This window comes from Gossypium arboreum, chromosome 5 (genome assembly GCF_025698485.1).
Source record: "Gossypium arboreum isolate Shixiya-1 chromosome 5, ASM2569848v2, whole genome shotgun sequence".
Classification (NCBI taxonomy): Eukaryota; Viridiplantae; Streptophyta; class Magnoliopsida; order Malvales; family Malvaceae; genus Gossypium; species Gossypium arboreum.
In genome coordinates this window covers 130,818-157,583 of record NC_069074.1, presented here as the reverse complement: position 1 = coordinate 157,583, position 26,766 = coordinate 130,818, and the positions used below count along the sequence as shown (strand labels likewise).

Here is a 26,766-nt window from a genome sequence, read left to right as displayed (position 1 = left end):
ATAGGAGCATCAACCGAGCCACTTATTCCCAACATTCATCTAATAAAACTAAATCATACATACTCATTGCTTCAAAGTCAAAAGCTTGGGTGAAGAGAGGCTAATAATCATATCTCCCATCAAACTCAATATTCAGCCAACATATTGGCATATCAAAGCCCTTGTATCTGTTAAAAGGCATAATTAAAACCCATTACTCACTATCAACACTGAAATGATTAGCTTCCTATGCAAAAGGGTTTGGTTAATCTAGTTTTAGCATCTCCAGTATCCTCATAGATTCCTTTTTTTGTTAGACAGTTTCAGTACCGAACCCATCGCGGATCTCCCCATTTCCCTCACTCAACTTGGACTTGGGCAAAGCGGATGAAACTTGCAGCCCCGGTTGTGGTTGTTGCTTCTTATCACGTAAATTGAGGTATGTGAAAAAGGACGTACCAGCAATTGCTATAAATGCTCCAATAATACTAATTGTGCCCGGATTTGACCCAAACAGGTAACAACTTCCAAGAAGAATAACACAAGTTTTGAATTGTCCGAGAACCACGTGGGAAATTGCAGAAGTAGCCCTGAAAATTGATAGAACAAAAATCAAACAACATAGAAAATTTTTTATCAAACATCTCCAAGAATTGACTTCATGAATTCTTTTTGTACTTTTTGCTAGTGGATAAATTCAAAGCCATGTTACTCAGACTTGAGGGTGAGTCTCAAATAAGAGTATGCTGCCACAAGCAACTCTATATTTCTTATGCTTTTTTCATATAGACGGAGGTCAAACCTGCATTATGGCTATAAACAAGCCGAGCCAAGCCTGAATAATGACAAGCTTAAGTTCAATTTGAACATCACAGCTCAATACTTGGCTTGGGCTAGATTAAGTCTCGTTTTCTAAGCTCAAGCTCAGCTCAAGATGTAATCGAACTGCTTGAGTTCGCTTCATTTGGCCTGATTATATTCTTGAGCTCGAGCTCGAATTAAGTTTTGGATATACAACTTGGTTATTAATCGAACTCAATAATGAAAATTCCACAGATGATATAATGATAATAGTAAAAAACCTTACCCAACAACCAAATCAAAATATTTCTAAATACAAGTTGAAACAACCGAAATAATGCAAGAACTAACTTCTCGGGCTCAACATACCTCTGCAACCTTACATTTTGATTTTGGGCTTTCTTCAACATAAAGATAAACAAGAAATAAATGAGGGAGCATACAATATATAAATCATTTATTTTTATTTTTTTTAAAATGATTTCTTTAGTTGATGAAAGCAAGTAAATATATACCTATTCTTTTAACTCTCGACTTTTGTTGGACTCAAAAGCCAGAGACATATTTGACTGATATATCTTACTTTGTCCAAGTGTTGCTATAGGAGTGTTTAACACTTTACTTAGCTGAGCTTTGGAGGTGCAGAGAAGAATTAGGAGAGAAGTAGACTGGGTAGGTTGTGGGAATTGGGACAGAGATGAAGGCGCCGTTGGCTGGGAGGAAATGTAATGGGATTATGATTGTAAGGGTAAAATAAGTTTAGGGTGTACTAACACATATATTCAGGGTAAATGAATAATTTAATAATATAAAAAATTTAAAATATATATTAAAAAACAAAAAGCTCCACCAGGCTCACAAGTTGATAGAATCAGGTATTAAGATGCTCAAATTTGGATCACTTGACATCTCGAATAGCTTGCAAGCACAAGCATCTCTAGTCTATACTCCTAGTCCTTGCTTATGGACGTTGGGCACGTGTTAGATACAAGTAACTCAAACAAAATGAAGAGTTGCAGCAACATATATTTCAAGTACTATACCTTATTGGGCATGCAGGACAGGCATTCAAACACAATTATTTGACCAAGGCAGAGCAAAATCAAAGAATATCAATTGGCTCAAAAACAACTAGCATACGTGAACAATTATAACAGAAGGAAAGATGCACTTACCCAAGCGCCAAGGCTCCCGACCACTGAAGTAAGAATCCAAGGAAAGCTGATACGAGGATTGCTGATGTATTGTTGAAACTCCAATGAAACGCCAGCACACCAGGGGGATCAAGGAAAGGAATCATAGAAACCAGAAAAAGTAAAGTGATTGGCGTTGTTTTCCACATTAACCTGTTCAACAAATTTGTTAATTCAATAAACAGCCAATTTGACAAGTTTTACGGATAAAATTAACAAAAAGATTAACAATAAATGTTTAGGTATCAAAATAAAGGAAAGTAATAAAAAAAAGCTAGAGGGACTAGAATCCACTAAAAATAAATGTAAACAGCTCTCCAAGAATTTCAATCGATATGACCATTTTTACCCGTAGTAAAGAGTAACATCTAAAAGTTTCTGTTGCTGTTGGCTAGCAAAATATGCAATGTTAGTCATTTTTCTCTCCTATATAAACATCATAAAATGGAACTTTTATCAGCCTTTTAATCCTCTACATTTTCTTGGGCTTAGTTTATCCTTTGCATTCATTCATTTCAATCAAGAATTCCCAAATAAACTACTAGAGTGCTCAAAGGATCTTGCAACATACGACAATGCTGTCCAGTTTTCTTGTTGCTGCATGTTGGACCAAAGGATTTTATTGACAGCACTAGGGATTATCCACGCCACCGCCACACAGGCTCCAAAGAGGCTGAATTGCAAATCAGTAACAGTAGCAATTGCAACACCAATAGATACAACTGTTAGTGCAACCACCTGAGAGATGTCATAGGAAAAATTTCAAGGCAAAGGGTTCAAATGTTACAAACAATGGTGTTACGTAATATAATAACAAGAATATATCAGAAAACGCATCGAACCTCAAGCAAGATTGCATGCTGATATTCAAGGAAAGCTCAGAAACCCTCAAACATTTAGGGTAACAAGGGTAAGAAAATGAAAAAAATATAACAAGATTAATATTTTAGAGTAAAAACATAAATGATTAAAATCATCAGAAAGGCATATTTGAAAAAGATCGTGAAATATTAAAACAAATTTAATCAAGAATGGACAAGATACAAGTACCAGAAATTTAAACATCTATTTCTAGTATAGGAAACGTAGTTTTTTGCGTTCTTTCTCACATCAGATATGAATCATAAGTTTAACAGACATAAATAGGTGCACAATCTGTATGCAGTCAGTAACAGTTCGTGTTCAATAAAGACCAAGAAGGCAAATATGCAAGTATCAACAAGTTTTGAAATAATCAAAACATCCACTAGATGATGGGTACTTATCTTCCAATTTTGGGACTAACATATTCCTATCAACCTGATGGACAACGATAATAGCCTATATAACAATAAACGGTTTCTATGTTAACAGAAGGAGAAATAAATCTATTACCTTGGAGAAAGTGACTTTCTTCTTGTACCATATAAACTCTGCAAGGACAATAGATGGCGTGACAGCAATCTTCGCCATCTGATAAAATCCCACACTAGAAAATAAATTAAAAAAAGTCAAATCAAAAGGTCCTCTAGGAGACATTGGTCAGATATCATTTAAACAGATTTAACAATCTAACCTGTTGTATTTCAAGCTAACATTAGCAAGACCAGTAGATAAAGACATAACAACACCAAGAGTAAACAAAGACAAAGGGGTTGATTTTGAGGGTGGAGATGCAGGAAGAAGAGCAAAAGAATTCAAAATGGCCATCAATGCCCAGCATACAGCATAGTGAATAAAAGTCAGAAACACAGGAAACTGGAATCCTACATTTTTAAGAACCTGAAAACACAAGGAGTATACCATGTCACAATACAATATATAAGATTACAACAAATAGTTTCTTTAGATATCAAGAAATTTTGGCAACAAACCCATTTGTTCATGAAAATAATACCAACAGCAACCATAAAATTGAATGTAAGAGCGGCAACGGGACCACATATTCGTTGCTGTTGACGCTTTGCACTTTCAGATGAGCAGAATTTATTAAATATAGAAGCTCGCAAGTCTTCTAGGGCTTTTCCTGAATTTGTGAGACAAGAGGCAAAGAAATGAGGAAAAGCACATCCAAGAGAATAATAATTTTCCATATATTTTATAGTTTATGCAATTCGAATAGGTAAACACTCAATCCAGAAAGATAAAATAACAAAATCAATTAAAGAGAGTTTAAGAGATGTGTTAACAAAAGCTCAACAGTCCTGCTACACCAAGAGGAATAGGCAAAAATATTCAATACAAGGTACAGGTCAAGGGTGTAGTATAGATGAATAAATAAATGATCCCAATAGTTCTTGCACAAAGTAAATAGATGACAATAGACAGTAATTGTAGCAGTGGTCAGGGATACGGTTCACTGAAAATGCATACTCAAAGCAACATTGCTCAATTGAACGGAAAGATGAAAGCAATATTTACTTAAAGTTTACGCATACTTAAATGGTAAAAATGTTTCAGATGAACTAACAATTAGAATCATCCCGTCCTGACCTATAAAGTTCCAGACTGCTAAATGTGCCTTGATTTAAGCTTACTCTTGTGTACAAAGAAATTCTTGACAATTGAAAATTGACATCTCCATTCATTACACTGTAAACAGATAGAGATCTTAATGTAAGAGTGAAACAATCGTAAAAGCTAATTAAATTTAGAGTTTGAAAATAAAAAAGCGTGCTCCTTTGAGATTTGGGTTTCAACTAAAAATAAAAATTTCTTAGTTAAGGGTGTGGAAGAAATCATGAGCTGGCTACTGAGTAGCGAGCATTTTCATCAACATTTAGCTGCTTGAGTTTTCTCCCTTTCTTGTTCATCTCCAATCCGTTTCATCCAAGGATGTTAAAAACCCTTCTTACAACTCATAATATTTCATCTAAACTTTTCAAAAGCACACATTTAATGCCAGCCATTCAGTCTGGTAAGTTAAAACGATGGTATATAAAACCAAAAGAAACTTTTCCTCCAAAATTTTGCAAGGGCATCTCTTTTTTGTTATCAGCCAAATTACCAATTACCCATTAAAAGTTCAATCACTCATTGCCTTCAATAGAAACGGACCCATAGAGAATGAATCTTGATAAGCTTGTGAAAATCCAAGTTTAGGCAAATTTCTACTGACAAGATCTGTAAACAACATGACTGGTTCAATAAATTGAGGGGGGAAAGTTTAACACTGTTCATTGAATAGCAACCGACAACCATTATCTTATTTTGGGGGAAAATGCAAAAAAAGGAACATGCAAGCAAAATAGAGTAGATAAATGGATCTAGAAGCAGCTTGAGTGTTAAAATGTTGCAAAAATAGAGATGAGAAAAATAAAAATAAAAAAAAAGACCTCGTTGGCCGGCATCGCTGTCCTTCCGCTTCAGTATCTTCTTCACATCTTTCCTGATAAGAAAATTGAGAATCTCACGGCTACAAAGCATTTCCTTCGTTGCTCAGATTCCTGTATTTTACACTTCCATCACTAGTTGAGTAGAGCCTGAGCCTGAGCCTGAGCCTGAGCCTGTGCCTGTGCCTGTGCCTGTGCCTGTGCCTGAGTTTATTGTTTTAGTTCAAGTAGAAAGTAAAAAGATAATAATTATAAAATTTCTTTTTTGCTTTCCATTACTTTTATTATCATAATTCATAAAACTTCCTTGATTGTCGCCTCAATTAACTTGTAAGAAGAAATAAAAAAAAAAAAAGGCTAAACAGTATTCTTTAAATACGTAGACAGCGGAATACCAATAGTGAGAAAATCAGGGTGCGTCTTATGTTTTACTTTTTTTTACACTTAAACTGTGTCTTTTTTCGCTGTTGTCCAATTTTTTCTAAATATATGATTTAAAAGTTTTATATGGAGGCTAATTATTTGTTTAATGTTTATTTTATAAATGAAATAAGTATAATATTTATTTGTTTTTATAAGATATTTTGTGAAGTTTAAATTTTTATAAAAAAAATTCATAATTTATGTTTTACTTCAATACTACGCCCTTTATTGGGCGTAACAAGAAATATATTTTTATTTTTTTCCGTGATCGTTTAAGCAAACAGTTTTTAAGTTGGAAAAACAAATTGTTGTAGGGGAAACAAGGTTGGCATTTCATCTTTCCATTGGAGTCTTCGGTGACTGGGGTGCTCAAAGCAAAGTATTTTTCTCGGTGCGAGTTTCTAGAGTCATAGGAAGGGCATAATCCTTCATTTGGAGAACATGTATGCTGCCAAACAATTGCTTTTGAAGGGCATTTGTTGGCGCTTTGGTAAAGGCAAAGATATAAGTTGTGTTTCACTACCCATGACTCATGGATATAATCGAGATTTTTATGTTGTGTCCTTTCTGTTGTTAGACATAGAAAACGTGAGAGTGAATGATTTGTTATAAATAGTTTAAATGATTTGAGATAAATCTTTAATTGAAGGTATTCTGATTTAATTAGATGTAACTCGAGTAACAATGATTTTCATTAGGTTTTATTTGTCGAATGATAAGTTTGTATAACATTTTATTAAACAAAGAAGTTATACAGTTAAGTCTTGATCCAGGAGTGAAATTAGATGTTATATGAAAATTTTTATTTAGATATTTTTATAATTTATAAAATTTTAAATATAATAAAAAAATTATATAATTTAATTCTACTCCCCTAAAAAAATACATCGCCCGTCTTGCTTGCTACGAATTCATTTATGAATATTGGATAGAACTCTGTTGTTGGCAGCTGGTCGCGTATTTGGAATGCCCATCTCCCTCCTAAAGTGAAAGATTTTGTGTGGCGTTGTTTAAAGAATTTTATCCCGTGTAAAAGTCGCTTGTAGGAGAAGGGGTGTAACGTTGCTCTGTGCTGCTTAAACTGCGGTGTGGAGGAAACGGTGGACCATCTCTTTCTTGAATGTAGCAAGGGTATTGAGGTATGGTAAACTGCTAATATCTCCATATAACATAATACTACTATTGAATTTATTCTTATCTACTTAGCCCATTCTATCAATGCTCTAATGGAAAGAGCACTCACGGTGATGTCCAGTATTTGGTTTTTTTCGAAATCTGCTCAGCTGGAAAAATTAGCAGTTTACTGCTGCACAAGTAGTCGCTTTTGCTGACATATTTCGCAGATTGGAGAAGTGCTCAGAGGACCTTGGATTGTGTAGCTTCTTGTGTGCCGCCTCGTGTTATTGCTGGGCAGCGATGGCAGCTGGCTAGTTAAAGTGTAACACCGACGCTGTCATTCTTCATGAGTCCTGGTCTATCGGTTTGGCGACACTTTTGCATGATGAGTATGGTGCATTTGCGTACGGGCTAAAGTGTCAGGTTCATTGTTCAGTCAAGTCCCATGTTGCAGAGGCTATGTCTATACGGAAAGCTTTGTCTTAGACTTAAATTATTGCAGAAATATTATATATTCTAGAGTTTAATTGCTTGGAAGTGATTGATGGACTGAATTTGCATGCATCTTATTCTTCCAAGTTTGGTTTCATCTTATTGGATTGTTCAATGTTGAAATCTCAATTTCATCATTTGTTGTTTCAATGGACTCGACAGACATTTGATCATGATCCAAGTCATATCGATGAAAAATTTTAGTTTCGTTTTTAAGCTGAATTTGAAAATCAGACTTAAAATTTTGATTAAGCCTAACTCAAATTAAAATATTAAACTCAGTTCACCGTATTAATTTTTATATAAAATATATTTAAAAATATAATATATTAAATATATTAAAATTAAAATAAATCTTTTTAACAAATTAAAATACATTTAAAAAATACTTAAATAAAAATAAAACAATTATAACTTTACAAGCAAATGCCTCTAAAATTAATAATAAAAATACCAATAAAATAAAATTATATCACATTTAAGTAATAACAACATAATAATAATACAATATCGAAATAATAGCAAACCAACAACAAAACAACAACAAAATAAAAGCAAAACAGCATATTCGGGTCGTGCGGTCCGTTTACCCTCACGTTCAATTACAGGGGGGCTGTTTTTGTTATACTAGGGCTTAACGCGTTTGATGTTGCAGTAGCATGGAGACTTACTGGTCGTCGGCTGCCGACCAACAGTTATTTCTTAAACAACGACAAGACCTGGGACAGGATAGCAGGCGAGTTGTTCCAACTAACATGCATCATGAACCATAAATATATTTGTGAATAGCTTAATTGAATGCTTTAGAATCCTTGGCTTTCATTCTCGCTTTAACATACATATATGCATCCATTTACCAAGCATGAAGCATGCATGCATGCATGTTGTGCTGTGCCTGTCAGTCAGTAGTAATTTCCAAGAATTTATGCACAAGGTATTATTGAAACGGAATGCACTCTAGCTTAAATTTCTCTTTGTTAAAGAAAAACAAATAGTTCCAACTCCAAATGCGACATTAAGGAAAAAGAAAACGGTAGTTAAAGGATGGTTGTAGATGAATGATTTAATTGAGGGATGCCATGCCATCATCAATCTTAGGATTGCAGAAGCAGAAGAATGTCTTGTCTGACAGTGTTGGGTTGGGTAAAAAGACTAAGGTTTATGAAGCACTCCTCCAGCAATCAGGGCAGCCTTCATGACAACAGAGATGACATCAACGACTTGATCGACTTGGCATTTATTACCCTTGAAACTCCTTCCTCCTCCTTTCTGGAAATCCTTCATGCACTTTATGAAGCTTTGGCTGCACTTTTGACTCAGATAGTCATCTGCACTCCGTTTTACATTTCCATTTTATTTATTCTTACCATCAAACAACGGTTGTTCATAATTAAAATCATATCACCCTAAAGCTTATCTATTTTAAAAATACAAACCTCACTTTCTACATCTTTACTTGTATAATTCTATGAAAAAAATTAACCAAATATCCTTTACCTTAGCTTCATGGCTATTGAGCACATATAGTATATATTTTATTTGTCAGGAATTTGTCCTTATTTGAGCGTGTCAAAACAAGTTTAATCCTAAAGATTTGACCTCTAAGTGAGCAAATCCGAGAGCATATTTTTGGTACGGTGGGAGCTATACGGGATGTTAAGGCAAAGCCAAGATACCTAATCGGTTCAACCTCTATTCTATTGGTATGGAAAGAGGAAAAGGTAGCGTAAAAATAAATATTGCATATAGCTATGGTTGGACAAAGATAAAAGAAAATAATAAATAATGATTGAGAATGAAGGCAATGGGTGTTAGTGCAATAGGAATACTAAGAAAGAAAGAGAAGGGGAAGGGGGGGAGCATACTGTTCATAGCTTGAACGCAGGCATCGTGCTTCATACAGCAAGCATCAAGTCCATCGCAAGGTTTCTCTCCAGGGCATCCACTGTACAATAGGCCGCAATACTTGCCATACCTCAAAAATGGAGGCACTGTGTTGTTGTTTCATTTATAATTATCTCAGCCCACCCACCTATTTCATTTCATTTCAAAATAACCAAAACCAAGAGCATATGTATGTATGGATGGATGGATGGATACCTGAACAGAACTCTGACTCACATGTCCTACTGCATTCTTTGGTCTGCAAATTAAGATTATTTATTTAGAAAGAAGAAGAAAGAAAGAAAGAAGAAGAAGAAGTGAACTGACCACAGAGATGGCGGTATCAGCGGCCTGGATTCCAACATTAAGGGCTTCAACAGAAACAGAGATGAAGGTGAAGAAGAGAGCTAAAGTGAAAAGATGATGAGGCGTCCTCATTCTTGGCAAATCCAAAGCGCTGAAATCTGAAGAAGCTTGGTTTGGTTTTGTAGGGAAGCAAACAAAGGAAGAGGCAGGGTGGATGGATGAAATTGTTGAAATAAATAAAAAAAAGAAGATGAGGTGTGAGGGGGTTGTCTTGTAATGGCTCGTGATCCGTTTTTGGACGGATGCTTCTTCAACTTCTTCAACTTTTTCAGAGAAATGCAAGCAATTATAGTATATTAAGGGAAGGTATACATTATTACTCCTTCCCTTCACCTAAATGATTGGGATTTCAAGCCATCCCTCCTAAGTCCTATCCAATCTGTGTCGGTGATTCATTCAAGGCAGTGTTACTTCCAAATTTTAAATAAATTACGCATGAAAGGTAGCATGTGCCTATTGAGAGCGACTACCTTACCTCTAGGTTTTATTTCTGTAATCAAAGGTCAAAATGAGACTCCCAAATTTTGGATTTACATTTTCCCATTGTTGAAAATATTTTATTTGAATATCACATCATTATTTTTAAATCGTAATATTAACATGTGATTATATAAAAAAAATGTCTTCAAAGTTTATATGAAGACCCTAATACAGAAATTTCAACCAAAGAAAAGCTTAATAGAGTTCTTTCTGTTTTTTAATATTCTTAAATTTTGATGGGGTGGCATAAAAACTAAACATTTAATATTCTTAAATTTTTTTAATTTCAATCTAAAATTTAATTTTTTATCCTAGTTTTAAAAATAATTTTAAAAATCCCAGTTTTTCATAGAATATTTTAGGATTTTATAAATTTTAAAGATTTTATATCTTTTTAAATTTCCAATAATTTGTTGTGTTTTTTCACTGTTTTTATAATTTTTTGGAATTTCCTATTAATATTTACAAATTTTCATATACATTTTAGGTTTTTCAATTTTTTTAAATCTATACCACATCATCACGTCTTAACACCGTAAAAAAAACAAAAAAAAAAAAACAAACTTACTTGATAAAATTAAGTTCGAGGACTAGCATAGATAAAAAAATTTCAAAAATCAAATTTCAAAACTAAATATTATTTTATCTCTAATACGCAGACAGTTTGTAAGTGAATTAACTATGTGTATATTATATATATATGCATACTAGGAGAGGTTTATGTTAAATATGACTCCTATTTTCAGTCAAATTTGAGAAATAATATTTCAGTTAAACTCTGTTTACTTGTTTCAATCAAACACTGATTAGTTTAGATTATTTTATTATTATTATTTGACTTATGAATTTAACCTATAAATAGGTTCTTTTACAATCTTAGACTACACACCCATTAGAAATTAGAACTCATAACACATTTAGAGTTTTGAGGGTTCTTTGTTTTCAGGTTTTTAAGATTTAGTTTTTATCTCCATCTTTTGTACTCTTCGTTCTTTTGCCATTATAGTAAAATTATATTTGCCCATAGTTTTTTTATCGTCTTTGGAGAAATTTTTCCACGTTAAATTTATATATTTAATTTCTCAAATTTTTCCGCTATTTTTCTTGTTCGTTGTTTAATCGGGTCAATCCTAACAATTTATTTATATTAGTATAAAATTAAAATAATGATACACAACATTTTATAGAATTTATATACTCTACTATTCCCAATGGAGAAAAAATATTGCAGAGAGACTGATAGTATTGTTGTTGATAATAGTGAACAATAATAATGATAATAATATGTTTCTGAAATTCAGTTTATAGATACTGCAAACACAAAGTCAGAGTAGAAAGGAAGAAATGAATCAAATTAGAAAAGAAGGAAAGTTAAAAAAAATCAGAAAATACGGGCGCCGTCACCAGCTTCACAAATCAAAACAGCAGTGCCATGGCTCAATTGGCTAGCAAACACTGGCTGAAGCTTTGGATATTCTACCCTCACAAATTTTGCTGCTTCCGTTGCACGAGCTGCATCTACCAATGCAACACAGCAGCCTCTGAATCCAGCTCCACTGAACCGAGCTCCAAATACGCCTGGTGCCCTCAATAGGACCTCGTATAGTTGAAATAGTGGCTCACACCCTTCACATCACATTTCACTCATTTTATCAGAATTTTCAAACCAAATCAATTATTCATAATGCAGTCTAGCAGTCACTAACTCAAACTTTTTTACGTGGTAGTCCTGGAAAAGGAATCTTGTTCAAGAAAAGAGGAAGCATGGCTTTAGAAGCTTATACTGATCTAGATCTACTAGATCGTTACTTGAAAAAAGGTCAACTTTAGGCTATTGTACATTCTGAGGTGGAAATCTAGAGACTTTGAGGGGTAAAAAGTAAAATGTAATGGCAAGGTCAAGGTCAAGTCCAGAGTCAGAATTCAGGTCAATGGCACTTAGAATATGTGAATTACTTCGGTTGAAAATAATTTTTGGTGATTTGGTGATAAGACGGGAAGGTCCAATGCAGTTGGTGAACTGTATATAAGATGATAGTGTATATATCCGATAGGAATCTTAATTTTTTAGGATGCTAGTTACTTATAAGTTTCCCTAGTTTGATAAGGTAAAAACTGTGTATAAATAGGAACTGTAGAAGTAGTATTTACATGACATAATTAATTCCAGTAGATCAATTCTCTACACATGACAATCATCGAAGTTAGAAATTTGTTATGTCCTCTAGAACCAGTACCTTACTAAGCTTAGCAAGTATTAGAACACCAAGATATTAAACTAATGGGTGCATATAATCACCATCAAGCACATTATGAATGAAATCAAAACTAAGAGAATGAGAGAATAAAAGTTATTCAAGGTATTACAATTACTACAACCCCTAAAATAAGCTACAATTGGAAATTAGAGTATCAATATTTATTGTTTTTGTTGCGTCTTGGTCTTTTTGGAATTAGAGGCATAGCAGTGCAACTAAGAAACAGAAAATGTAGGTCGTACCACATTCATAGTTTTTAATAGAACTTAGACCAGAAGCTGTCATTAGCTCTCCAAAGGCTCTCAGATCTCCTGAGGCCCAAGCCTCTAATCCTGGAATAACCATTATACAGCTCCCCTATTAGTTGATAAGCCATTGAACAACATGGTTATCTACATAAGATCATTATGTTGGCCAGATAAATTTATGGAATTGTAATAACACAGTTGTACCTTTTCTAACCCGCATATTCTCTGAAAAGTAATGCTCTGCTCTTTTGGCTAGATTTGGTTCCAGTTTGAACTGCAAAATAGAAGGCGATCTGATAAAGAAATAAACTTATGAGAAAAACTTAGAATGTTAAGTTGACAACTAGTTGCACAGGTTATATGCATCAAACATATACTATCTACTGCGTTCTTTGCTTAGCTTAGGTGGAATGGTGTTGGGTTTGGTAGAGATCTTACATCTGAGACATGGAAGATTGCTGTTTCTTTTCCTTTCTTATGTAATCCAAAGAGTTTTAAGGCATAAGGGCAAGTATGTTATATGAAGTTGTTTAAGCTAGGTTTATTATTTCATAGGTACAGAACCATTAGGTTCATTTTGCTTGCAATCAAAGTTAATAAGCTTCTACTTTATGTAATTTTCATATTCAAGGAGCTTTTGCTAGTGGCATACTCATGAATGCATGCAAGCTACACTTCTAACTTTTTAATAGTGAGAATTTATAAATCTTATTTAGCAAACTGAATTATTTAACTTAAATGTTTACTCTTCTAGTAGAACAGGTAATCATATAAAATTCATACAAAACATAACGGTTTAACTGATAAGAAGAAATGCTGCAAAACTCTCAGCTTCTAAAATCAGAGTCTGTATTGATGTTTATACCTTGTGCGCTTCGTAAACTTCTGGTTTAACTGTTAAGAAAGAGGGTAGAAAAGGAATTAAGTGCAATTACAAAAATAAATTGAAAAGGAAGTTCAAATTCATTGAGATAATTAGCTCAAGTACTAGCCATTGCAGAGGAAGGGCTCCACTTCTTTATTTCCAGAAGCACTACAAAACAGAAATAGAGAATTCAGTTTACTGAAAATATAACAGAAAAAGAAAAAGGTGAATCACAATAAACCAAGACAAACTTCTAACAAACAGTAAAAAACATGACAAAGTGTTGCAGTTTATTGGAAGTGTTATAAAGAGTTTGCAGTATCTCATTGCAAGGTATATGCGAAATCAGAACAATACAACAAAAGATGTTGATTCATATAGTAAGAAAATGGAGGATAATGCCATGCATTGAACATCTGTACACACTCTATAGTTGGACTTTTGAAAGGCATATAGAATATATATAAGCTTTTAACTCCCCTAATCAGAATAATAAAAAGGCGGATGTATTGCATTAACATGAATATATAATGGTCCCGCAATATAAGAGGATCAGTGATGATATCTGCAATCAGAAAATCAAAATAACAAGTGACAATTGTCCAGTGTTCTCAATTAACAGGAACGAGATCATACTTCAGAAGAACTTTGGCGGCTTCTTGACATTCAGCAACTCGAGAATTGTATCCAGGATTGTTGGTCAAAGCTTGCCTAAGTCCTGAAAATGCCAGTAATATTTTGTAGCCTTTCTGTGGTTCAGCTTCTTGATCCTCCAGAAACTTTGGAGGGCGTATAAGCTTGTGCTCAGTAGTCTACGTGAAACGAGAGGCCATATAACTCAAAGAAGTTCAAATAAATTGAGATTTTGTTTTACAAAATAATTAAAAGGAAAATTTTTCATAATTGGATCAACATTACATTTAAGGAAAAGGGATTACATAAATCAATAAAAATAGAAAACAATCATAAATGCGTCAGTAGAAAACAATCATAAATCTGCTTGATAACCAAATAATGGCAATTGTATGAAGACTAAATTAAGCATAAGCAGTGCCAAGCTAACAAAAATAGAACACTTCAAAACAAAGAAGGATATGTTATTCCTGAAATTACTACAAAAAGTTTGACTTACTTTGCAGTTCATGTAAGTTAGACAACCATGGCTTGAAAGCAGTATGGCTGATTGATCCAGTATGCCATTTCTCAGACCTAAATACTCATTTTCAATCACCCTACATGTGCCATCATGTCAGATGTAGAAAAGGCTTGACATGTAATGCTAAAAAGGCAATCATATATCACTAAGAAGAATGTGCACTCTCTGAGCAATGAAGTAGGTTTGAGATAAAAGAGTAATTAACATTGCAATATAAATAAAGCAAACTTCATTGCCAACTAAAGACAACCAAGAAAGGAAGTTGCATATTTCCAAAAAAAAAAAAAAGAAAAAAAGAAAGGAAGTTGCAAGCAATAATCCATATTATCTATTCATCTATCTTATTTCATTATTATCGATGCATTTTTTGCATGTTCAAAAACTGTAGCTAAAAGTATATGGATATTTAATATTAACTTTTGTTGTATTAAATACCACAACTTTTTAGGGCAAACAAGGTAAGTTACTGAGAAAGTCAAATAAACTTGCAATTCATTTTTCCCCTGCAAATCCAAACAACTAAATAAAAATGCTAATGAGTCCTTATCGCCATGCATTAGAACTATTAAAACAAGATACATTCTATATTAGAATTACATAAGAAAATTGTTTACAGCATCAAATGAAGGCTGATCCAGAAAACATCCCTTAACTAATAAAATCTTATTTGATAAGGGCAGATAAAGACAAGAAAGCTATTCATTAATGAAAGCAAAAAGTATAACTGTCCTCCATAAGTTATGTGACCGCATTTAGTATAGTTCCTTAATTCAAAAGACAACAATTTCGCAACAAAGGGTACAATATTTAATATAATTGCAACAACAAGCACAGTATTTACCATTATTCTCCAAGCTCTATACATCCTCTCGAGGGCATCCACCAAGAAATTAGTAACCTTCTCCAGAAAGTCTTACATCTATGTTTCCCGAAACCTCCTTGATTTAAACAAACCCGCATCTCATCTTCCACCCTCAAACCAGTTCCAGTTCCAGTTTCAAAATCAACAGCCAACTCTAATTAGTAATGCCCCTCCCCCTACCTTTAAAACATTTCCGCTCTCTTCTTCGTTCAAAACAATTTTAGATTTGAGTCTAGGGATTATGGGTGAGCTGTGTCAACCAGTGGACAAAAGAATGAAAATTCTTTAAGATAACCTCTTTCATGTTTTCAGTAGTAGTCCATTTCCAATGTAAACCTAATATTATAGGATCACTTTGGGTGCTCTCCTATCTCATGCAAGACACAATCCACATTATCATATCCCTTGATTTTCCTTCTATACTGCAAATTAATGCTAGATTTCACGCAAAAGTAGGATAGAAAACAAAATGATGCAACAGCAAATTAGTTGTTTGCAATTAAAATTTCAATTCTTATTCTGCTAAACTTAACAGTTTAAACTTTTTTCTTTTATAGAATTAGGATTTTAGATTATCTATGCTATTCTATTTCAATTATTAATTTGCTTATTTTCCAAGTATTAGGGCATTAGGGCTATATTTACCATTTCTTGTTTCCATTAGTTTATAGGTACCGATGTTAGTTCTGTTTCTGGTAGCTTTTGAATGATGAACCATTAATAGTTTGAGGGTTTTTTTTTAGATCTCCGGGGAAAGTGATTCAAACCCAAGTCTGAGCAAGGTGCTAAGTGCACCACCTACCATCAAACCATATGCTCATGTGCATATTTAAAGATATGGGGTATTAAGATTTCCCCTTCTGTTTCTCTCTGATCTTGTACTCCTAGTACCTGTATTCCTATCCATTTTATCTGTTTCTCCCTAACTTCTCATATCTATCCCTAGTTTTTCTCTTTCAATTCTATTCTCTATCTCTTTGCCCTATTTATTCTACATAATTATTTTTTATAAATTAGGTCCTGCAGCATACTCAATGGCACTGAACGCTTAATTTGCCTTAAAAGATAACTTACTAAGATTAAGATCTGGACAAAACCCAGTTTTGATTAATTTTGATGGTGTTACTACTAAATAAGACTGCAGAAAGATTTAAAGTAATCCAACAGTGATGAAAATACCTGTCATATTCAATATTTTCTGTGGGAGATACAGTTAAACCATTTGCAGTTTCCAAAGCCAGCAGGTAAGCTATGCCAACCTGTCAAAAGATAACTTCACTACATCTTTTAACATGGAATGCAGAGAAGAAATTTACTAATAAGATACCTGAAATTGGTCTTTAAAACAAGATAATTACTGACAAAATTGCAATTCATTTTAATCCCCAAGTTTTCAAGAAAAATGCGTACTTAACTATATCTATAAATAGTCCAGATCAATTCCTAAGAAACATTTAAGAAAACACTTCCTCAGCCTATTTATTGTCTAGGTTTTCTTCTTAAACATCTCCAAATGAAAGTTTTCGACAATTTAAGGTACTAGGTTTCTTGATTTTCACTTTGATAGTTTGATATAATGGTACGCACACCAAACCAGCAAATATTATTGAATTGATGGTATGTGCAGAATTTCTTTGTAAGAAAACAAAAAAAAAAGTGAATGCCTAAATCAGATCAACTCTTTCTGCCTGAGGATAACTATTCTCTAATGAAATGTTGATTTACATCTTCCCAACATTGAGGCCGTACAGCTTCACTCAATTTCCTCCTTATTAGAACATACTATCCTTCACTGCTAATTTTGGATCTCCTCCGTTCCATCTTCACTAATGCTTCACAAGATAGAGACATCTATTGGAACACTGATTTTTCTCTATAATTAATATGTCAGCAATTTTTGTAACTTTGAAATGGCAGAAAGAAATGACAACCTGTATCTATTTCTATTTTCAGAATGGTAAATGTGATCATTTCTGGGTGATTCACGTGTTCCGTCCTTTTATCTTTTTGAGTTTTCTCCATCTTGCTACCGTTACATATATGTTCTACATGAATGGAAGAATTTTTTCAGAGTTAAAGTTCCTCAGTATAACTTTCTGTCCTCAAGGAATGGTACCTATAATAAATAATATATAATCTTTATACTAAGGCATCTCTTTGTTAAATTATGCCTCATTGCTCTGCAAAAACCAAAGCCAATTTCACTTATTTATTTTGGAGGTGAAGAGTAGGATTTTCACAGTGGGGGAAGATATTATGAGAGAAATAGGATCTTAGTGTAAGTGATCACCAAGTAAGAACTTATTAATTCTTTTGTAAAATTTGTTTAAATTCAGAACTCTCGGAAATTTTAAACTCATATTTTCTTAAACCCCATTTATGCAGTCCCCTAAGACCTGCTTTAACGTATTTTACAGTGCTATCTAATGCTTCATCTTTATTGGCCTAATAGACTACTTACACCCTCACTCAGCTCTACTAAGTTGCATTATCTGTATAAAATAATGTTCTACTTAAATTGCCTTAAATAAAATAAGCCTTACCCATCTAACTTTGATTTCATAAACATCAGTCCCATTATTCAATGAAGAAAGAAGAGAGAAGGCAGAAATAATGAGAAGAGAGATGTGGTACTTATTCAACTTAACAGTGACTAAATCTATGGAGTTAAGTACAAATGCTTCAAACTAGCGAAGTTCTACAAAACATAGGTTAGTTTTTGAGGTTTAATTCTGTCTGTGTCAATAAGGGTTACTTATTTTCAGGTCAAAAAAAGGATTGATTATTCCAGCCATTGAAGGTGAAAAAGAATTTCTGTTTAGCTTCTAATTACTCAAACAAGCCAAGAATTGGGATTTTATTGAGTAATGTCCATTTTATAGTATAGAGAGGGCACTTTTAGCTTTCTGTTTCCTTATTCTAGGACACAATGAACTTAGTTGTTTCTCTTTATTCACTAGTACTAACGGGGAACATAATTTTTATCGTTACCTGTTGTTCCAATTTGTTCCACAAAGTGCTCCATTATTTCCAAATGATTCATAAAAAAGCATGTTATGAGAAATTTTACTCTAGGATGGATTTGGTTAGAGCACTGAGCTGATTTATCTCAAAAGTGATTGCATGAGCTTTTCTTTCCTTTCCTCTACCACTGAGTATCACCCTAACTATATATATGTTGTAACAAACAGAACCAAAAACATAAACGTACAGCAGCTGAAGAGCTAAGGCCTGAACTGTCCAGACCCTCAGATCCGCAAATGTAGCCAATGATTCCCTGCAAATATGAGTATTTAAAAGTTAGTATTTTCAAAAAGAAAAAAAGAACGTGAAAACAAACTAATGGAAAATTTGTGCTTTCACAGTTAGTAATATGTCACTGTCATTCTCAGCAACTTGACAAACATAGCCATCAAATCAGGAATATGATACTGGAGGTTAATACTCGGTACAAATAATAACTTTTTTTTTATCAATCTCACAGGAGGCATAAACTTGAAAAGGAAGCTTGTTTATAAAGAAAGATATTAGACACTTGGCTGTAACTATCTTTTATTAACAGATTTTGCATATTTTTCTAGGCTGTAAAACAGGTTTCCTGTCATTATCTTCATTACAGGGTTTAGAAAGTGTCTTACAGCTTATTTTAGACCAATGATTTCAAGTTTTTTTTTTCTCCGAGGATATAAACAGTTTACATCTTTTTTTTTTCTATGGAAGTACAGGAAAATAACTCTTACCTGAGCAAGATGGTTCCCTCTACTTTGTAATGCATACAAGGCTCCTCTAGCATAAATACCCCATTCAAATTCATCTGGTGACGGAGAAGATTTATCTGCGTTAATCTCTTCACCCTTGCTAATGGTCTGTCTTGATTTATGGTTTTCATTAACTCTATAATACCATGAGGCCAAAAGATTCAAGTTAAAAATGGCATACTAGAATGTAAAATCATGTAGAAAAAAAAATGTGATTTATGACGGTAATTAATCCTCTCTGAAGCAGACAGATAAGCAAAGTATAAGCAAATGCTCTTGGACTAAGAGGGTTGTACAAGTATATATAGCAAACTAACTGGATTACACAAAGTATAGATTCATCTTTAACAGCAGCCACAGAATTTCCAATGTACTTGGTTCTCCTTTCTATAATAATTGAAGAAACCCTACCACTAACGGACATTTCAGGGTAGTTGATTACCGTAACAATAGGTAAGTGGAGGTTGAGAGCAGGACGTAGAAAGAAAGTAAACTCAATGATTTGTGATACTTTTAAGCAACTCAAATTGGAATGTATTTGGCTATGACACATGTTATATCTAATCATAAATACAGTTCATGCCCATTTTTTAAAATCTAATAAAATGGTCTATTTCATAATTAATCCTCATAAAGAAAAGCTAGCAACACAGCTGTATAAACAAGTACAATTTCCTGCACTATCAATAATTACAATTCTATGGCTGCATAAACAAGAAAACATAAAATGCTGAACATAAATGAAAATAACCAAAAAATCCTTATCAGAATTGGAAATATAAAAGACTAACTTAAAAAATTTTAAGAAAAAAGGACTAAAGGACTTTATGGAAGACCAGTGCACAAAAGGAGTTCTCGTACCTGAACCTAACTTCTCCTTTAAATTGACCTGAGCGTAATGCAACCTACATCAAGGATTCCGAAATTCATTCGGTCAAAGATAAAACGATAGAAATGCAATAACAGAATAAGAAAAAGACATTTTTTCACGTTCTGTTGTGATTTTTGAATTGCGATCCTTGGTTTTCTTTTATAGCCTTCAAACCTTAAGAAACAAGCCGATAGGCTGGCATACATTTGTATGCATGTGTGTGTGATTGAGAGAATGAGTGAGAGTCTCTTTCTGCAAAGTAGATAGTTATGGTACTGGAGTCAGGCACTAGAAATGCAAAATTAGCCTTTCCTTGTGGAAATTCTTGAAGCTTGGATTCCCACTTTAAATTGATCAGTCAAATTCATAACCTTTTGCACTCTAGAGTGGTCTTTAACTTCATTTGTGATACAACAGAAAAATGATGCAGTTAACCCTAAGTAGTTACCCCTATGTCCTAGGACGATATCATGTTTATTTATCAAGAGAGAGAAAAAAAGAAAAGAAAAGAAAGAAATGGAGACATAAACAGAGAGACAACATCTTGCTCGTATGATATGAAGTAGACACCATGCAGCAGTCAGTCTGGCTGCAACATGAATGATAAAGCCAGCAGCCTAGCCACATTCCGGTTACTAGGTTATGAAGCCCTTTGCACAAGCGAAATGGTATCATAAAACTGCTGAAGAGAAAAATGTAGATGAAGACTCTATTCAAAAGCAACCTATTAGTTCTTTTTCATGAAATGCCCTGACAGGTCAATATCTCCTTCAGAAGAAAAAGATACTTGGCAACAGCTCAGGAAATCTGCTTCTTTTAGAACTTACACCTAGTTTGCAAGGTAAACTGGTTCATTCCACCCCCTACCCTTCAAATATACATGGAACTATTGGAGGGTGGAAGTACTCCACATTTTAAGATGGGAAATCCTTTAAGGTTTTAAAGCTCAAGGTAGGTCCAAGCAATTGAGTTTCATATTTATAAAGATAGAACCTTGGAAGAGTAAACCTCAAAGCATAATAAAGTTCACAGGGTAACTATGATGGAGTCAAAAATCAAGTTCACTGTCTTTTATAAACTTCTTCAATGAAGAGAAAGAAAAAGAAGAGCGATAAACTTGCATGGTGTTTCATGTACACAAAATTTTATTTATTTCACATACTTTCTTCGCAAGAATTAGTAAGAACTCTAAAAGATGAATACCAAATAACAGCACGAACTCATATTAATTATAGCATCTTCCATGAGGAACTTTTGTTAAAAAGTTAAGATCCAAGGCACAAGCGAACGCAAAACTTCCAGAAACCAGCTCCTCGTTCTACAAAACCCATAAGGTGAAAATACCATCTTAAGCTCACCTCAGTGCTACCAGAAGGAACAAATCCCAATAGTATTCCCTTATTAATTGTCATAGCAGAAATAATTCCACCCTGCAAGCATTAGAAACCAAGAGTAGTTAAAAAAGAAGAAGAAGAGAGAAATGAAAATGTAGATGAGATCAATGCAAATACAGGTGCAACATAGTAACCTGATGATCGACATGAGCTCCCAATGGACAAATCCTGTAAGGAGATACAACAACTCGAACGTCTTCTCTACCTTTTCCTGCCATTTCAGACACTATCTTTCTGATTTCATGTAACTGCAATCAGGGGTGCAGCCAGGAAATTTTGTTAAAATTTCGAAATTAAATTGTATATTTTTACGAGATTAAAAATATAATTTCATTATAATTTTAAAAGGTTAAATTAAATTTTTATTATTTTTTAGGGATAAAATGTAATTTTACCTTTACTATTTTTATAAATTTTGAAGGGCCTAAATGAAAAATTTTCCATTTCAGGGCCGGGGCGCCTGCCACCCCTGGACATGCACCGACTGCAATCCAATCCCATTCCCCATCCACAATAAATATAAGTACGAAAAAAGGAGGGAAAAAGAGCAGATTCACTTATAAAAAGTGCAGAGGCAACCAAATCTACTACTTATCGTTTCCTTTGGAAAGCAAGAAAATTACAAGGTACTAATAAATTCTCATTAATGTGAATGAATCACAAGTTAACAATCAAACCCAGATTGCTAACCCAAAGAAAGAGAAAATGCACTGAAAGTGATGTATGGATCAAAAAAGAATTGTTACCTCGTCCTGAGTAGGCCAAGACATTGCACCCATCCTCCCAATTTTTGCCTCTGAGCTTTCGTTCTCAATTTGAGGATAGTGTTTATAAACGGAAAAGAGTAGTAAGAACAAAGGAACTGCGAATAGGGGCTATCGATGAACCGAGAAATCTGTTAAAACGTCATTTTATTAGATATGTTACTACCATCATCTAATCATGGTAATGTTTACTTCACAACTTTTACTTTATTGCTTAATCTTAAAGAGAAATTATCTCGTCAGTATCGATGGACTTCAATGTTTGACAATATGACGTGTTCTTAAATTTTATTAATTATTTTTCTTCAAATATAATTATTAATTAAAATATGGGGTTTAAGTTGGATTTATAAATCAATTACTTTTATGTTAAATTATTTTGTATTAATTTTTTATTTTAAAATGATTTACGAGTAATATAACTGAAATTTTGTAAAACGTCGATTGAAAAATAACCTGTCAGAAAATAATAGTATATTCAAAATAATAATAATTGTTAAGACCTAATTAATTTACTTTTTTACTAGTTGAATAATCAATAGGAAAAAACTAAAAAAAAAGCTTTCAAAAGCCAAAAATACAACACAAAAGTCCAAATGCTTACAGTGGGCCAAAGTCCAACTATAACAAATTTGAAGGAAACCTAGCTACAAATTATCATAGTTGAATTGTTCGAATAACGTTTATTTATATTTTTTATTAAGTTAAATAAATATATACGAATGAAATTTTATATCTATTTAATAAGCGAACAAATACGAATAGAGTTATGTTCGATTTATTTATGTTCACGAATAAACTCGTTTAAAAGCTTATTTATTTATTAATGATATTTTCTTATAAAAATTCTATTAGTATATATTAATAAAATTATCTTTAAAACTAATTTATTGTTCCATTAGTATATAATAATAAAATTATATTGGTTTGTATTTTTTCATTTATAATATAATTATTAATATTTATATTTGACTATTTTATATCTAAATAATATATGTGTATGTATTTATTTTTGTTTGTTTATTATTTATTAACATTGTTCGTGAATCGTGAACATGTTTAATTATATGTTCACGAACATGATCGTTTAATGTTTGTGAATATATTTGATTAAGTTAAATAAACATGTTCGTAAACATTAAATAAACGAACATGTAATGTTTGTGAATATATTTGATTAAATTAAATAAACATGCTCGTGAACATTAAATAAACGAACATGGAACACATGTAATTTTAAATAAACGAACATAAAGAGAAATTTAAAATTCTTAACAAACATAGACTAAACATGAACAAACTTAAAAATATACAAACGAACATGAACAAAGATTTATTCATTCAAGTTCAATTCATTTACAACTTTAATCATCGTCGATAGAAATGATCGCTTAAGAAGGCTTAAATTCATCACTAAATATAAATACACCTTTCAATGGCATGTAATGCCTCCAAAGGGATATCATGCCACAACAAGCCATAAAAGAAGCTCTGTAAATCACACAGGTGCTATAAGAGCTGACGCCAATGATTACACTATCGATAAACGACTATAGCCACCAATCGCAAGATTTGGTGCGATGAGAATCGTGCTCTAGCAAGGTCCATGGTGAAGGCGGCGCAAGAAGATAGAGAATGCGGCAACTAGAGAGGTTGGGGAACACCGGGCTTGGAGGCTCCAAGTTGGAGCCACATGTGGGAAGGGAAACTCTGCAAGACAATCGTCAAAAGGCTCTCAAATCGCCGGCAAAAGGCTCCAAGCTTGTAAACCTATATTTTATGAATGGTTCTTTTAAGTAATGGGGCCTTAAGAGTAAAGGTAAGTAACGAGCTCTAATAATTAATTGGGTAAAGTGTACAATTAATCATCAAACTTCCATAACTTTTCGTTTTGGACATCAAGAGATAAAAAATTTCATTTCAGGCACTACTATTAAAAACCATTTCATTTTAAGCATAACCGCTAAAAATTATTTTCATTTTCGTCATCAGTCATTCATTCATTATCATTATACATTCATTTTAGTCACCCAATTTTGATAAGTTTTCATGTTGGTCACTCGTTTTCCTTTTTAAGATTAATTTTATTTTTTTAAAGAAAAAATTGAGTTTTTATACAAAATTGAGTTATTAATGAAACCCAAATAAAAATAGTTTTTAACGCCGATTCCTAAAATTAAATTTTTATTTTTCTATGTCTCAAATGAAATTTTATGAAAGTTGGTCACCAAATATGTATTTTACCTAATTAATTTAATTAAAATCATATTTTTAAGTAATCAAAATATCATTGTCTCAATAAACATAAAAAAATATATAAAATACTAATATAAAATTTATATTAATACTGTAAATTTTCAGTATTAGTTAAAAATTAGATATGTTGTATAGTTTAAAATATTTCAGTATTATTATTTTATTAATATAAGCTAGGTTATACGATTTGTCATTCGGCTATTAGTGTGTTTTTATTTGGTCATAGAACTAAAAAATTATCATCTTTGTCACCAATGTTATCATTTATTTTTATTTTGGTCATTCTTCGTTCAATCATTAATAAAAATATGACATGACTTTTTTTAATTAATATAACACATTTAGTCCTCTTCACCTGCACATTTTATCAATTTAATGCTAATTCTAAATAACTGAAAAAATTTAGCTATCTACATTTACTGTTTCTATCAAATTGGTCCTATTCTCTATCTCCAAACCAATTACTATTAGTTAATTTAGTTTATTCTCTCTATTTTTGTGGGTTGTGTAATTATTGGAAAGAAGATTGTGCGAATGATGATAAATCCAAAGGCTTGTTCACCTAACCTGTCAAAAGGGTGGAGATTATTTACCTGACATTTTGAATTTTATTTTTAATAATCAAAATGATAAATAGTTATTAAAAATACAATAAATAATCAGATATTATTTCAAGATTTAAAAAGATTTTAAATATTAGTAAAAACTAAATATTTAACTTCCGTTATAATGGTATGCTCTTATACCAATTCCTCGATTTATATTACGTAAAAAATTAGTGAGTGATATTAAACTTTTTTTTGAGAAAAAACATGGAGTATGCCAAAATAACTGAGCGTGTTTTTTTTTTGCTTTAATATTTTTCAACGCCTTATGCACTTTATTTTCTAATTTGTCTAGCTCCTACCAACATTATAATTTTTGGGTGAAAGCTCTCAAGCCGCTATTACCATTGTTTTTTGGGATCATCATCCACATTATCCTAATCTAATTCAATAATTCAAATTAAAAATTCTATCAACTCAAAACCTATATATAAAATAAATAATAAAATTTATAGTTTCAAACCAATTATGAAAATATACACGACATTAAAATGAAGAAAAATATTAAATTACGAGCAAAATTAAATTTAAACACGCAAATACATATACAAAATATTAAATGCACTACGATTTTTTATTACGGTGCTATCATCAATTTTGAGATATTGGTGAGTTAATTTGTGACTCCAACTCAATAAATTACATTATCAATATAATATATACAATTGATGAAGATAATAAATTATGTATAATATAATTAAAATATAAATATATATTAAAATAATATTTTTGTTAGTGATAAAAGTTAATATTTTTAATGCAAAAAACGTGGGTACAAATTCAATTACATACAAATCTTTTATTGGGCTTTTTAAAAATAAAAGATTGAAATACTCTTTAATAATATAATTTATTTTAATCACGAAAGAGCATTTTCATAATTTCTCTAATTAAGTTTGTGCTCGATTAACTCGTGACATCAAATTAATTAGAAACTTAAATAATAATAGAAGGTACGAAAAGAGTAAGATCAAATTAATAAAAATTATAAATATAAAAATTATTAAAATCAAAATTAAATTAATAAAATATATAAACTATACCAATTAAAAAAATTATAATCTATAACCATATATTAAAAGTAGTGTACAAACTATGCCTCTTCCTTAAACAAACAAAGCTCTCCTTCTTTGATATTTTAAAATAATGATATAATTTCAGTTTTAATCTTTATAAAATATGCTAAAATTTTAAATTTATTTATTTATTTATAAACCTTAGGCTGACATGTGGTACATCTATTATGCTTTTTCTGTTTCATTTTGCAACATTATTTGGTATTTTTAACATGCTTAAAATTGAGATTTAGTCATTTTTTTCACTTTAAATTTTAACATAATTCGATTTTTATAACGTTATTGTTTAATTAAAATAATATGTAGTTAAATATAATTTGAAAATAAATTTTAAATTAAAAAATAGAGATAAAATTTTAAAAATAAAAGTAAAATGTTTAAATTTTAAATATATAAAATATAGAGACTTAGAACTATGGATGTTTTAATCGAACTAGATTGATCAGAATGTCAATTCGAAGAGGAGCATCGGATTAATTAAACTGTGAATTGGTACAAATCAATTAAACCATATTGAAGTAAGTTTTTGTTTTATAATTTATTTAATGAAATAATATAAACCAATGAGATAATCAATCAAAGAATATTTTAATCTTTAAAATTAAACT

The 26,766-nt window shown here is 32.0% G+C and overlaps 3 protein-coding genes across 4 annotated transcripts; all 3 read right to left on the bottom strand.

Annotated features, from left to right (window-relative positions):
• Positions 1-22: 22 nt before the first annotated feature.
• Positions 23-5,762, bottom strand: LOC108453791 (nucleotide-sugar uncharacterized transporter 1). The gene is made up of 7 exons (XM_017752089.2): positions 5,288-5,762; positions 3,827-3,978; positions 3,529-3,734; positions 3,348-3,441; positions 2,545-2,711; positions 1,956-2,126; positions 23-569 (listed from the first exon to the last, which is right to left on the bottom strand). Exons 1-7 carry the CDS (start codon positions 5,376-5,378, stop codon positions 293-295), a joined length of 1,158 nt encoding a protein of 385 aa, XP_017607578.1. The 5' UTR covers positions 5,379-5,762; the 3' UTR covers positions 23-292.
• A 2,490-nt stretch (positions 5,763-8,252) lies between these two features.
• On the bottom strand, positions 8,253-9,954 carry LOC108449944 (phospholipase A2-alpha). The gene is made up of 4 exons (XM_017747341.2): positions 9,527-9,954; positions 9,416-9,458; positions 9,181-9,306; positions 8,253-8,643 (listed from the first exon to the last, which is right to left on the bottom strand). Exons 1-4 carry the CDS (start codon positions 9,635-9,637, stop codon positions 8,468-8,470), a joined length of 456 nt encoding a protein of 151 aa, XP_017602830.1. The 5' UTR covers positions 9,638-9,954; the 3' UTR covers positions 8,253-8,467.
• Positions 9,955-11,224: 1,270 nt separating this feature from the next.
• On the bottom strand, positions 11,225-22,472 carry LOC108453403 (galacturonokinase). 2 transcript variants are annotated; one of them, XM_017751481.2, is made up of 14 exons: positions 22,204-22,472; positions 21,592-21,705; positions 21,422-21,493; positions 20,054-20,097; positions 19,175-19,328; positions 18,646-18,711; positions 16,614-16,693; positions 14,549-14,648; positions 14,053-14,228; positions 13,544-13,584; positions 13,417-13,445; positions 12,756-12,825; positions 12,546-12,635; positions 11,225-11,671 (listed from the first exon to the last, which is right to left on the bottom strand). In XM_017751481.2, the coding sequence occupies exons 1-14, from the start codon at positions 22,234-22,236 to the stop codon at positions 11,427-11,429; spliced, it is 1,314 nt and encodes a 437-aa protein (XP_017606970.1). In that variant the 5' UTR covers positions 22,237-22,472; the 3' UTR covers positions 11,225-11,426. The 2 variants fall into 2 exon arrangements, with proteins under 2 accessions (XP_017606970.1, XP_017606971.1); XM_017751482.2 differs by lacking the exon at positions 12,546-12,635.
• Positions 22,473-26,766: the final 4,294 nt, after the last annotated feature.

Coding starts and splice junctions, on each gene's coding strand:
- LOC108453403 (XM_017751481.2), bottom strand. CDS start 22,236: ATGGGTGCAATGTCTTGGCCTACTCAGGACGAG. Junction 21,494..21,591: donor GAGCTCATGTCGATCATCAG/GTTACTATGTTG, acceptor TAATGCTTGCAG/GGTGGAATTATTTCTGCTAT. Junction 11,672..12,545: donor TATTAAAAACTATGAATGTG/GTACGACCTACA, acceptor TGTGATGTGAAG/GGTGTGAGCCACTATTTCAA.
- LOC108453791 (XM_017752089.2), bottom strand. CDS start 5,378: ATGCTTTGTAGCCGTGAGATTCTCAATTTTCTTATCAGGAAAGATGTG. Junction 3,735..3,826: donor TTATTTTCATGAACAAATGG/GTTTGTTGCCAA, acceptor TTGTGTTTTCAG/GTTCTTAAAAATGTAGGATT. Junction 570..1,955: donor TCGGGAGCCTTGGCGCTTGG/GTAAGTGCATCT, acceptor ATCAATTTTCAG/GGCTACTTCTGCAATTTCCC.
- LOC108449944 (XM_017747341.2), bottom strand. CDS start 9,637: ATGAGGACGCCTCATCATCTTTTCACTTTAGCTCTCTTCTTCACCTTC. Junction 9,459..9,526: donor CTGATACCGCCATCTCTGTG/GTCAGTTCACTT, acceptor CTTAATTTGCAG/ACCAAAGAATGCAGTAGGAC. Junction 8,644..9,180: donor CTGCGTTCAAGCTATGAACA/GTATGCTCCCCC, acceptor AACGGAGTGCAG/ATGACTATCTGAGTCAAAAG.